General features: G+C 38.5%; 1 protein-coding gene across 1 annotated transcript in view; it reads right to left on the bottom strand.

Moving 5' to 3' along the window:
• GTF2F2 (general transcription factor IIF subunit 2) overlaps window positions 1-13,265 on the bottom strand; it is a 159,419-nt gene that overhangs the window by 10,946 nt on the left and 135,208 nt on the right. The window contains exon 7 of the mRNA XM_003790354.3: window positions 4,662-4,805. Within this exon, the coding sequence (XP_003790402.1) occupies window positions 4,662-4,805 (144 nt within the window). The remainder of the gene's footprint in view (window positions 1-4,661; window positions 4,806-13,265) is intronic.

The raw sequence follows: 13,265 nt of genomic DNA, 5'->3' as shown, positions 1-13,265 counted from the left end.
CTGTCCCAGTTTTTCTATTTATAGTAGAGATGGGGTCTCACTCTTGTTCAGGCTGGTCTTGAACTCGTAAGCTCAAGCAATCTACCTGCCTTGGCCCCCCCGAGTGCTAGGATTACAGGCGTGAGCCACCACACTTGGCTTATCTTCCACTTTTGAAGGGGGAAGAAAGCCAAAAGTTAAACCACATATAAATATCAGCTATGGGCTGGAGTGATGGGAGACATCTGTAGTCTCAGAACTTTGGGAGGCCAAGAGTTTGAGACCACCTGGTGCCCACACAATGAGACACTGTGTCTACCAAAAAAAAAGCTGGACATGGTGGTCCAGGCCTGAGCCAAGAGTGAGACCTCGTCTCTAAAAATAGCTGGGCACTGTGGCAAGTACCAGCTACCTGGGAGACCGAGGCAAGGGAATCGCCTGAACCCAAGAGTTTAAGGTTGCTATGAGCTATGATGCTATAGCACTCTACCGAGGACAACAAAGTAAGACTCTGTCTTGGGAAAAAAAAATAAGAGGCTGATTTGGGAGGATCACTTGAACCCAGGAGTTCAAGGCTGCAGTAAGCTATGATTGCACCACTGGACTCCAGCTTGGGCAACATAGTGAGAACCTGGTTCTAATGGAAAAAAAAAACCCAAATCTGCTATGGTCTGAATATTTGCACCCTCTAAAACTCATATTGAAACTTAATCCCCAAGGTTGTAGTACTGAGAAGTGAGGCTTTAAGAGGTGACTGGGTCTCATGAATGGATTACTCCATTTGTGGATTAACAGGTAATAGATTAATGGGTTATGGGAGTGAGAGTGGTGGCTTTATAAAAATAGACGAGAGGACTGAGCATGCATACCCTGTGCCACCACTCTCCACACTGAGTCTCTACCAGTAAGAATGTCACCAGATGTGGCTCCCTTTTAACTTTATATTTCTCAGTCTCCATAACTATAAGAAGTAAATTCATTTTTATAAATTACCCAGTTTTGGGTATTCTGTTATAAGCAAAAGAAACCGAACTAAGACAACAAACACCCTTTAAAATGGATACCACGTTCCAGGCTTTATACCAGTTACCAAAGCTTGGCCTTTTCAAATTGGTGTATTTGCCCTTGATGAGTAACTTTCACTCTTTCTGATTATTTATGGAAGTCACATGGTAGCAAATCAGAAAAAAGACGGGCCATAATAACAGTTCCTCTAATCAATACGTTTGCTTGAAGAAATAAAGTTTTTAGAATGAAGAATAGAAAAGAAGGAACTGAAAAAACAAGAAAATACTTAACGCTCAAAAATATGTCAAATATGATATTATAAAGGTCAGAAAGCAGATGGCAGCAGATGTGCTGAAGTCATACACTTCATGGTTAGAAACTTGTTAAAAGTGGCATTGGGAGTCATTGGAAAATGAAACGCTACAATGTAAGAATGCCATTAAATGAATATAGTGAAGAACTTATTGACATGAGTAAGATCTCTTTTACACAGGGCTTAAAAATCTGTTTAGTAAGATTGGGCGCTGTGGCTCATGCCTATAATCCCAGCACTCTGGGAGGCCAAGGTGGGTGGATCACCTGAGCTCATGAGTTCATTGAGACCAGCTTGAGCAAGAGTGAGACCCTGTCTCTAATAACAGCTGGGTGTAATGGAGGGTGCCTGTAGTCCCATCTACTTGGGAGACTCATGCAAGAGGATCACTCGGCCCAAGAGTTTGAGGTTGCTGTGAGCTATGATGCCATAGAACTCTACAGGGGCAAGAAAGTGAGACTCTGTCTCATTCTCCCCCCCAAAAAGAAAATCTGTATAGTAATAATAAATCTGTATACTAATAATAGAAAGCATCTTTCACAAACATTATTTAATTATCCCAAGGATTCAGTAAACTAGGTATGATTTTAAACACATTTACATATTATAATATTACAATATTTTGAACATACTGGTAAACTGTATAGTAAGTATGCATATGTTAAGTATGTTAAGTATTAAATAATCTATTAAATGTACTTAAGTACCTTGTCTAGAATTGAGATTCCATTACTACAAATTTAGTGTTCTGGCTCGGCACCTGTGGCTCAAGTGGCTAAGGCGCCAGCCACACACACCTAAGATGGCGGGTTCAAATCCAGCCCGGCCCGCCAAACAACAATGACGGCTGCAACCAAAAAATAGCTGGGCATTGTGGTAGGCGCCTGTGGTCCCAGCTACTTGGGAAGCTGAGAGAGTAGACTCGCTTGAGCCCAGGAGTTGGAGGTTCTTGTGAGCTATGATGCCACGGCAAACCCGGGGGGACAGCTTGAGGCTCTGTCTCTAAATAAATAAATAAATAAATAATCCAGTGTTCTTCCCACTGTACCAGGAAGCTCCCTTTCCTAGAACATCAGTGTGGACAACAGAAATGGAATAGATTCTTCAGTTCTCTTGGGCATTGCTCAAACTAAAATGAAATCAAGTAGGGGTGTACTGATGACCATTAGTACAGACAGACTCACTGCATCCTGGGAACCTTTTAAAGGGGATAGTTACTTACTGGGAAAAGAGCTGGGCTTTGGCAATTTTCTTTCTAGGTCAATGGACTTTGCCCATCAGTTCAAATGTGAGAGAGAGATGGAGAGGGATGAAATAGGAGAGGGAAAGGGACCACAGATTTACAGCTAGAAAGGATCATAAGATTATCTACTCCAACTCCCTTAACATGAGGAATGGAAGTCACTTCCTCAGATCCACTGAGGTAAACACAGGATTGGCATCTATGCTGACACTTCTTCACCCTTTCTTCTAGGTGAGGGTAGTAACCGTACCTTGGGCCAACCTCCAGCCCAGCACAGGTTTCCACACTCTCTTGACACTGGCCTTTTGTTCCCACTCCCACCAGAAATGACATGAGGCCTGTCAAAATATGTTGGTAATTGGAGAATTCTTCTTTTTTTAAACCAATTCATTAAATAACTTACTGAATTTCTACTATAGGTATGTTGTGGGATAGATGGATATTTAGGGATAGGGATAACATACAACTGTCTTCAAGAATCTTATGATTGCTGAGGCAATTTAATATCTACACAGTAAAAGCATTTTAGTTTCTAGATCAGTGGTTGTCTATAAGAGTATGATACAAACCATGGGTCTATTTCTCAGAAAAAACCTTATGTTTTTGCACATATTCAGGAAGTTAATGGATCCCTGAAAGTCTACCCACTGATCATGAGTTAAGAAGCTCTACTGTACAACCACTTAATTATCTAAAGAGCCAAAATAGAGAGATATACTAGTAATCCCTTTTTGTTGGTGCAAAACAAATAAATCTATATCCCATACGAAGACAAAGAAATTGCTTTCTTTAGTGTCATAGGACTGCCCTTCTATAAGTGCTTGTGTTTCCATATGTAATTTTTTGTGTGTATTTTATTCCATTAGGATGTCTTGTCTACTCTCCGAGTTTCTAGAATGGCCTTTTTATATAGATATATTTAAATGTATAAATACAAAAATAAAGTTCATTAACTCTGCTCTCAGAGTTAATGGCCTTTTCATATAGATATATTTATATGTATAAATACAAAGACAAAGTTCATTAAAACCGAAGAAACATAGCTTAGCTAATGAATTATTCTATTTCAAATTTTTTATTGCGCTCAGAATGGTGTTTCTAAGGCTTTGATGCCAAAAGGAGTGAAGTCATTAAGATGAGTTGGTAACGCTACAGCCTAAGCACTTTCTTCTTCTCTAGTAAAACATGTATTTAGATCTTTTAGAATTTAATTTCTTAATGAAAAGTAAAAGGTTGATGTATAAAACTGGTAAATAAATCTTTGTAGAAGAAACTGTACAGTGAACACTAAAGTTTCATAAATCCTTTCCTAAAGCTTTGTATAAGTCAGGAAAAACATACCAGGACCTTTAATGAATAGGTTATTTGCTTATGTTAAATTTTTTTTTTAAATCTTGTTACATATTCTGAATCAAATAAATGGAATAGCAATAATCAACATGCCATCAGTATACTGGCAGAGTAAACAACATGGTAAGGGAAATGAGAGAAAAGGTTTTCATCTAACTTTTTAAACTCTAAGTAAATACTATTATAATTCAGTCTGATATTTTGATGACATTTGGTATAAGACAGCTGAATGGAAAAAAATGTGACTCAAAGACTGGAGAAAGGATTTGGATCCCTTACTGATACAAGCATTTTAAATGAATGGAGATAAGTAATAGAAATTATTAGTAAATAGGCACAAAAGTCTAAAGAAGAAAAAAAATGACTATTTATAGAACAAAGATAAACTTTCTAAAATATCAATTTATTAAATTTTTCCTTAAAAACAGAAATTACACCAATCCAAGCATAATTTGAAAGGGCAGGTTAGCTCAAGCTTAAATGGATCTAGTGAGAGGCAGATTCTAGAAATGAAGGAGGATAATTCTTTTTCTTCATGTGGAATTGTTGATACTATGCTTGTTGAAATCTAATATAAAGAAACTGAATTACCTAGAAGAACCCCCAAATGGCTGCTTCAAGACATCTTTTCTGAGTGTTAACATGGAATTTGTCATTAGTATACGTAAACGGAAACTTAATCATATTAATTACCACACACTTTTCTTCAGTAATGACATGTTAATGAAGCAGGACGTATGCAAAGGATCAGTATGAACATATACATACCACAGGTTGTTTTGTGATGTCCACTAAGTCCTTAAGGTTATAGTACTGATGTTTCTCAAAGGCTGAAAACAGCATGTCCAAAACGTGTTGTTTATCAGCTCGGGCTCGCTTTCCATCTTCTTTCTTTTTCCTTTCATATTCAATCTGTATGCAAAGGCAAGAGGAAGGCATCAGCTCAACCCGCTCACGCTGGAACACAGGCATTCTCTTTTTAGACTTTAAGTTTTCAGGCAACAGGTCTCTGAACAGTGGTTCAGAACATGGGGTCCTGGTTGCTCCCAAGGCCCCTCATAACTTCAAGGCTCTCATGCTGAACTGTCAATCATTTTCATCATTTCCTAAAACTTTATTTAGCATGTCCATTTCCCCCATAAAGGCTTTTTAACCAAAATTATATCAATTCAGTATGGCTAGCTGGTTAGCTTGTGTTGATCAGAAACTTTAACTTATACTTTCTTTGTTTTTGATTAACTAAAATACAGTAAAATAGCTTATTTAATAGATGTAGTTTGGTAGGTAACATCTTTCAAAAAGCATGGGGTTTCTGGGGGCAGGCAGATCACACAACATGTTCTCTCAAGAGGGAAAAGTTTGAGAAGCCTTGGTAAAAGGAAAAGAACACAGGCAGCAATAGGAGTTTCTCTTCTTATCCTGACCCTGTGTGACCTCCTTGAACTTGTGTTTTCTCCTATAAAATGAATAAAGTCACAGCCCAGTACAGTTGCTCATGGCTAAAATCCCAGTGACTCAGGAGACTGAGGTAGGAGGAGGATCACTTCAGCCTAGGAATCTGAGATCAGTCTGTGCAAGAGTGAGAACCTATCTCTTAAAAAAAATAATTAAATAAGAAAAATTTAGCCAGGTGTGGTGGCAAGCTGTTTAATATTTTAACAGTAGATATTTGTTATTAAGTCCCAACTACTCAACAGGTTGAGGTCAGAGGATCATCTGAGCCCAGGAGTTTGCAGCTTCTGTGAGTGAGGCTGATACCACAGTATTCTTGTCTAAGTAACAGAGCAAGACTCTGTCTCAAAAAAACAAAAAATAGGCTGAGCTCTATGGCTTATACCTTGTAATCCTAGAACCCTGGGAGACTGAGATAGATAGATTGCCTGAGCTCACAAGTTTGAGACCAGCCTGAGCTAGAGCAAGACCCATCTCTAAAAATAGGTGGGTATTGTGGCAGGCGCCTATAGTCCCAGCTACTTGGGAGGCTGAGGCAAGAGAATCAAATGAGCCTAAAAGTTTGATGTCGCTGTGAGCTATGACGCCATAGCACTCTACTGAGGGCAACAAACAGAGACTCTATTTCAAAACCCACCCCCCCAACCCCAGAACAAGAGAAAATGGGTAAATATACTCAGCACTCAGAGGCAGGACAAGAGAAAATGGGTAAATATATACTCAGCACTCAGATGCAAGCAAATCATTTTTTTTGAAATTCCTATTTTGTCTTTAAACTTCATGCAGCCTCTAAATTCACCCATCTAATATGCTTTCATTTATTTTTTAATACATCTTTAACATAAAAATAACAAATAGAACACTTCTCACTGAAAAATAAAAAATGTCACTCTAGCCCACGTGTCCCATTCGTGCTGTAGTTTTGTGCTTCCACGCACAGCAACTTAGAAAAGCAGCAGCACTAAGAGAATGCAGACATTCTCCCCTGCTGTTACCATCCTGGGACTGTTCATTTGTAAAATTTACCTTTTCATTAAAAATGTGCTACTTCTATTCACTTATTTCAGTTAATTAAGTTTTTAAATTTGGGGGGGGAACAATTCATTTTTAGAAAGCATCAGGAATTTGGAAGAAATACATAAACCTGCAGTGGCCAACCTGGTAAAGAAAGCTTTAAGTAGGCTGGGTGGAAACTGCCAGAGAACAATCCCCTGTGCATCAGCTGGAATAACTATAATCTGAGAGCTAGATTCAAAAACAATGAAATGTACCGTTTCCCCGAAAATAAGACATTGCCTTATATCTATTTTTTCTCAAAAAGACACACTAGGGCTTATTTTCAGGGGATGTGTTCCTCTCTGTGCCAAAATGCATGGCATGGCTATGCAGATATGACCATCACTAGGTCTTATTATTGGGGTAGGGCTTATATTAACAAATGCATAGAAATCCTCCCAGGGCTTATTTTTTAGGTAGGTCTTATTTTCGCGGAAACACGATATCTTAAAAACCTACAAACTAAATTATTATTTTTTTTTTTTTTAGAGACAGTCTCACTCTGTTGCCCTTGGTAAAGTGCTATGGTGTCACACAGCTCACAGCAACCTCCAACTCCTGGACTTAGGCAATTCTCTTGCCTCAGCCTCCTGAGTAGCTGGGACTACAGGTGTCCGCCATAGCACCTGGCTATTTTTTTGTTGCAGTTTGGCTGGGGCCAGGTTTGAACCCACCACCCTTAGTATATACCCACCACCCTCAGTATATGGGGCCTGCGCCCTACTCACTGAGCCACAGGCACCACCCTACAAACTAAATTACTGCAAAAATTCCAGGTAGTTAGGCTTACTCTCTATATTTTTAATATTTTTAACAGTAGATATTTGTTATTAAGAAAAAAGATAAAATTTAGGTAATTAGTGGCAAAAGGTAACTTCAATAAGCCCGAGTATCTATGTTTTTTTTGGATGAAACAGAAGCTCATCATAGATCACTGCAACCTTTAATTCCTGGGTCCAGGGCTCAAGCTATCTTCCCAATTACAGCTTTAGGAGTAGCTGGGATTATTGGTGTATAATACCATGCTTGGCTATTTTTCTGTTTTTTGTAGAGAGCGGGCCTCGCTGATCTGGCTGGTCTTAACTCCTGGCCTCAAGTGATCCTCTCATCACCTTGGCATCCCAAAGTGGTAGGATTATAGGCATGAACTACTGTACTGTCCCTATCTTCCAATTAAATAAAATTAAGAGAGATATGAAGGGATTAATCATCTTAGTTTTTTGTTATGCATATTCTTGGAGTAAACCCAAGAACCATTCAGCAACTTAAGCATGGATTATCCACTAGGCATTACACCAAGACATGGGAGCATGAGACAGTTCTCCTTCCAAAGGGTAACTTGTTCTTAGGGGCTCATGGGTTAAAATGTATATTAAGGGCCTTGAACATTTTTTTTCTTTTTTTTAGAGACAGAGTCTCATTTTGTTGCCCTAGATAAAATGCCGTGGTGTTACAGCTCACAGCAAACTCAAACCCTTGGGCTTAAGAGATTCTCTTGCTTCAGCTTCCCAAGTAGCTGGGACTACTGGTGCTGGCCACAACGCCCAGCTATTTTTTTGAGAGATGAGGTGTTGCTTTGGCTTTGGCTGGTCTTGAACTGGTGAGCTCAGATAATCCACCCACCTTGGCCTCCCAGACTGCTAGAATTACAGGTGCCCTGCGCCACTGTGCTTAGCCCAGCCTTGAACATTTTAAATGTACAAAGTAACTGCAAAGCTATCTAGGATAAGATCATAATGGAAAAAAAAAAAAAGCAAATATATGACACAGATTATATTGTTGGGGAGAAATGAAATCCAGCTAGCCTCAAGATTTTCTGGGTGATCAGAATATGAAAGAGAACAACGATGGGCAGCTGCCTACAAAGGATTAGAGAAGAACCAGAAACAAGATCAGAGAGAGGAGAGGCCAGGGAAACCACTAAGGAGTTCTCCCACAGTGGGGAAGACAAGAGAAACAATGAAAACTCAAATAAATAAAACTACATTTAAGGTCAAAGACAGAAGTGTAGAGTCTGCCCCAATTCAGCAAGGAAGAAAGCTATAGACATAGCTAAGACCAAAAGGGACTGGACCTGACGTCCATTCAAAAAGGAACTTTCCTTTTTCTAGGGCCAAAAGGACAGAACTATTGTGGAGAAAGAAAAAATGATGGACTAGCACAAAACCCATAAATCCAAGCATCAGGGTCTTAGATGAGAAAGCAGAATGATATCTTAGAATGCCGTTAGGGATAAATATTTTTAGGCTCTCTTTGCTGACCAGTGACTAAAATAAACCATGTTGTTTTTTTTTTGTTTGTTTGTTTACTTAGTTTGTATCCTGAAATCCCCTTTCATTGTTACACTGGGTTTATGTTTGAGATTGCACTGGACGGTCTATATTGAGGAATGAACATGTTACAATTCTTTATTTTGGTCAAGCGTGGGATAAGAGAAACTTAACTCAGGATCTAGACAATATAAGGACTAAGAGTAAAGAGAAGTGGGAAAAGCCACCCGCTGCCCACAGGCTTGAGTGGGATGTGGGATTTCATTTATAGCCAAAGGCCATTGGTCTTCAAGAAAGACACTGAAAAGAAAGTGGGTACCTAGCAACAGACCGGTGCTGGGCTTTTGTACTCTATATGGAGCCACAGCGGCATAACATCGTCTGATTTCCTTTTCCAGCTTTAATTTTTGCTGAAAGAAGAGGGGAAGGGATGGTGTATTCAGTTTCCACCCTTAGCACGCTCTTCCTCGTGCAAAGTGTTTGGAGAAGCTAGCATGATTAATAAGAAAAATGTTTTCAAATAAACAAACCTACTGGTAAAGCAAGACAATCCCCGGGGGAGGGGGAGCACACACTCTAGTTGGCAGTGGAGAGAAAAACTTAGGTATTTATTGTCCCAACCTCCGAGCCATATGCCAGACCTAAGAGGGGCTGAATCGAAAGTAAAAATTTAGAATAAATCAGAAAGGAACTTTAAAAATCAACTAGTGGTAAGGTTAAGGTCAAATAAAGTTGTGACTAATAACGTTAATGCATAGTAAGAAAACTGAAATTCTACCCAGATTAAAAAAAAAATCTTGTTTTAATATTCTTCAATCTCAAACACTTGCATTTAATGTTGGTGCTTTCCTCTTTTAAAATTAGATGGAAAACAGACGAGAAATGCATGCTTATCTTTCTGTGTTAGTAGCCACGTCCACCACCTGCTCAATTCCTAGGGGCAGTGCACAGCCTAACACTACTTTTGCCAAATGAAAAAAGTTCTTGAAAGTGTAGTCTGAAAACCCAGACATATAAAATAATAATAGCTGTAACAATAGAAACATTCCATTTCCCTATTCCTTAGAGAAATTTATCCCTATGTTAATTTAAAGATAAAAATAGGGCCTGTACTATAGAATAGTTTATAGAAAAATTGTTTCAAAACATTTTTATAGTAGTGATTAGTTAAATCTTTTTTTTTTTCTTTTAGTCTCACTTTGTCACCCTCTGTACAGTGCTGTAACGTCTCAGCTCACAGAAACCTCTAGCTCTTGGGCGTAGGTGGTTCTCTTGCCTCAGCCTCCCAATTAGCTGGGACTATTAGCGTGCCACAATGCCCGGCTATTTTTTGTTGCAGTTTGGCCGGGGCCAGGTTTGAACCCGCCACCCTCGGTATATGGGGCTGGCACCTTATTCACTGAGCCACAGGCACCGCCCGAGTTAAATCTTTTTTGATAATGTCTATCACAGGCTCATAAGCCAAATTCTGCTCTTTGGTATCAGGTAAGTACTTCCAAGGTTATGTGTAATTTATAAAAAGATATTTAAATAATTTCCCTGGTCATTGAGTTATTAATACCTTCAGGGACAAAACCAACGTCCCTGAAGTAGCTTTTCTTTTTTAAACTGAACAGCGTAGAAATGGTAATCTTAGTAATTTAATCACAATTTTGTACTACAAATAAAATTAATTATATAAATAAACTACAAAGGATGCGAACTAGTTTATTTAAGAGAAGACCGAAGTTTTGTTATTTCTCTTCTTTTCACCTCTTTTCCCTCTGGGCATTTTGCTTCTCACAAAGGCACTGTAAGAAAAGGTCACTCAAAGCTATCAGATGCGTGTATCTAACTTGATAGCAGCCACTACAAATTCTTAATAGAAATAACTTTTATAGTATATGAATTTTAATTACTAATTTTCTATCTGCCCCCAATGACCACAGATCACAGCTTAACTGACTGCATAAAAATAAATGTCAGGGCATGGGTGGCTGCTCTTCTGTGCTGCCTCCCTCCTTTAAAAGAATAAAATAATTAAAAATAAAAAAAAAATAAATAGTGATTCAGAAAGCACTTTAAGTCTCCAGTTACAAATTTTTACAATCTAAAAAAATTCATCATACACAATTTTACTTTTACATTAGAGCACGAATTATTCTAGACTAAAACGCAACCGAATGTTAGAAATGTCTTGCGACTGTGGTATACAGATGTTCAACCATCATTACTGCAACTTTAATCACTGACTAAAATTATAAATGCCACCTACTACCAATTAAAATATTATAATATGTCTATAAATTTCTGGATTGTTGTTTGCAGGATTTCTTTGATTGCGTTGTCAAGACAGTCTTTGTAAAGGCTTTTAACTTTTGAAGCGAGTGTGACAGCCTTAAGTATCATGGTTTTGCACGTCAAATCCTTATGAAAGATCCCCCCAGCCCCCAACCAAAGCTTCTATTTCTGCCTAATGTGTCATCATCTCTTGGGAGGAAAATTAATTCTTTAGAATCGGTCAGTCCTTGATGTGCAAATTCAAATGAACAAAGCAGGTAGTAAACTATGTATTCTAAAAGACTATGTGATGTAGCACTGTAGACGTTTATTTTAATCAGTAAAATTCAAAGTTTATGCATACAACTTAAAAAAGAAAAAGACCCAAATCTGTTCCGGTTCTTAGCTAACACAGCTGGCTGCCACACTGAAGGAAGAAGCATGCCTGCATAAACACAAATTTCTTCTCTAGGTCCTGGGGGTTTACCTCAAGGTTTTAGATAATAATTCTACTTCTTCAAATAATCAGTTTTCTAGTTAAGCTTTTCTAATTCTCGATCACTTTTTTTTTTTTTTTTTTGGAGATGGGGTCTTGCTCTTGCCCAGGTTGGTCTCAAACTCCTTAGCTCAACCAATCCATCCACCTTGGCCTCCCAGAGTGCTGGGATTTTATCTGGCTGAATCCCACCTAACCATCTCTCTATCACTTTATGACCAAGAGCTTTTCCAGGATTTTCTCCCCTCCACCCCCCAACTATAGGGCAGGGATAATAACCTCAGAAAATATTCATTCCTAGGTTTGATAGAAAGAGACTTCCTGGTCTCCTTACAGGTACTATGCACTATTACTGAACACCTTCCCTCCAACCACCACACAGGAGATGGCAGGAAGAAGTATAAAAAGCTCCTGTCTCTTTAGATTAGCAGCACATGCCAAAATTACCCAAGGAGCTTAAAAAACTTAAGACAGCTGGTGTCCACATTAGCTCAATAAATTAATCTCTGAAGGTACTTTTCTTTTTTAAAAGGCTTTTTGAGTGATTCTAGCATGCAGCTGACATTGAGAAATAATATCTAGACAACAGAGGATTCCTTATGAGAAGGGTTGTGGGAAAGCATAGAATAAATATAAAAAAGCTGTGAAATTTACACAGACTAGATGACAATGTCCACAAAGTCAACCAAAACACTCATACAGAAGTACCCTTTACTGACATTCAAAGATGGAGGGAGTTGGAAGTAATCTTACACGTCAGCCCAATTGTAATGCATTTAGATGTTACATCTCCACTCCAAAGTGAACATGGGACGCATGTACCTAAGGTACAACACCCATAAAGTTCAAGGGTCACTGTCCAAGTTATTTGCAATAAGCCTTCAGCCTCAGCCTTGGTGGTGGTGGGCTACATTCCTAAGATTTCCGTGGTAGCTACTTTCCAGCAGGTGTCCTGCCATTGGGAGAATGAAAGTATGAGAAAGGGAGATTTTTTTCTTTTTACTTTTGTATCACAGGATCAGTCCCTGCCATAGCAGCTTCCTGATCTTTGGTAACCATCCCCCTTTTCCCTTTTGTAATTTCAGCCCTTCCATTTTGTATTCATAAATCATTTCTAACCAATTCCCTATATTAAGTCCCTTTCTGCTCAAAATATCTAGAGTTTGATTCTGTGATACACAGTGAGCCATTAAAGACAGGGCATGGCAAGCCATATTTAAGATGATGTTGATATTTGACAACATCATGGGGTTAAAAGAATCAAAAAATAAGTATGAAGAGTCGAAATATATTTAAAAAAAAAAAGAAATAAAATGATACTGACAACTTCCTTTTTGGAATGGCTATGTTCTTACCAGATGTGATTACATCATTGCTTCTACTCCATAGAGCGATGGATAGAGAGATCATTTTAGATGTAAGGAAAGTGTCAGTTTTTCCATTTTCTTGTTTACACATAGTAGCTTTATTAGTACTATCTATAATCAACTCTTTCTTTGCAGGAATCTTTTAAAGCCATTTCTTCATTGTTTGAGACTGCATTTAAAGCAATGAAAATATGAGGGCACCAGAGCCAACCCCTCTATGTTGCAGCATTTCCACGCCCCTACTGCAAAATGACTAACTACACAGGAACTGCATACGGGTGCCAGGGCCAATCCACATAGCATTTCTAAAGATCGATTTCTTTTCTTTATTAGGGTGAAAAACAAGATAAATGTAAGTTACAATGCTCATCCCCTGATCCGGTCGGCCCTCTTGTAAACTTTACTTTGATGCCTCCATAATTTCCCCAAATTTGTTTTCCCTGGTTCCAAGAATGAGGAGAGGAAATTTTGA

Source organism: Otolemur garnettii, unplaced genomic scaffold (genome assembly GCF_000181295.1).
Source record: "Otolemur garnettii isolate 467f Iridium unplaced genomic scaffold, OtoGar3 scaffold00043, whole genome shotgun sequence".
NCBI classification, from domain to species: domain Eukaryota; kingdom Metazoa; phylum Chordata; class Mammalia; order Primates; family Galagidae; genus Otolemur; species Otolemur garnettii.
The sequence above is the reverse complement of the archived record's forward strand: the minus strand, read 5'-3'. Positions and strand labels throughout refer to the sequence as shown.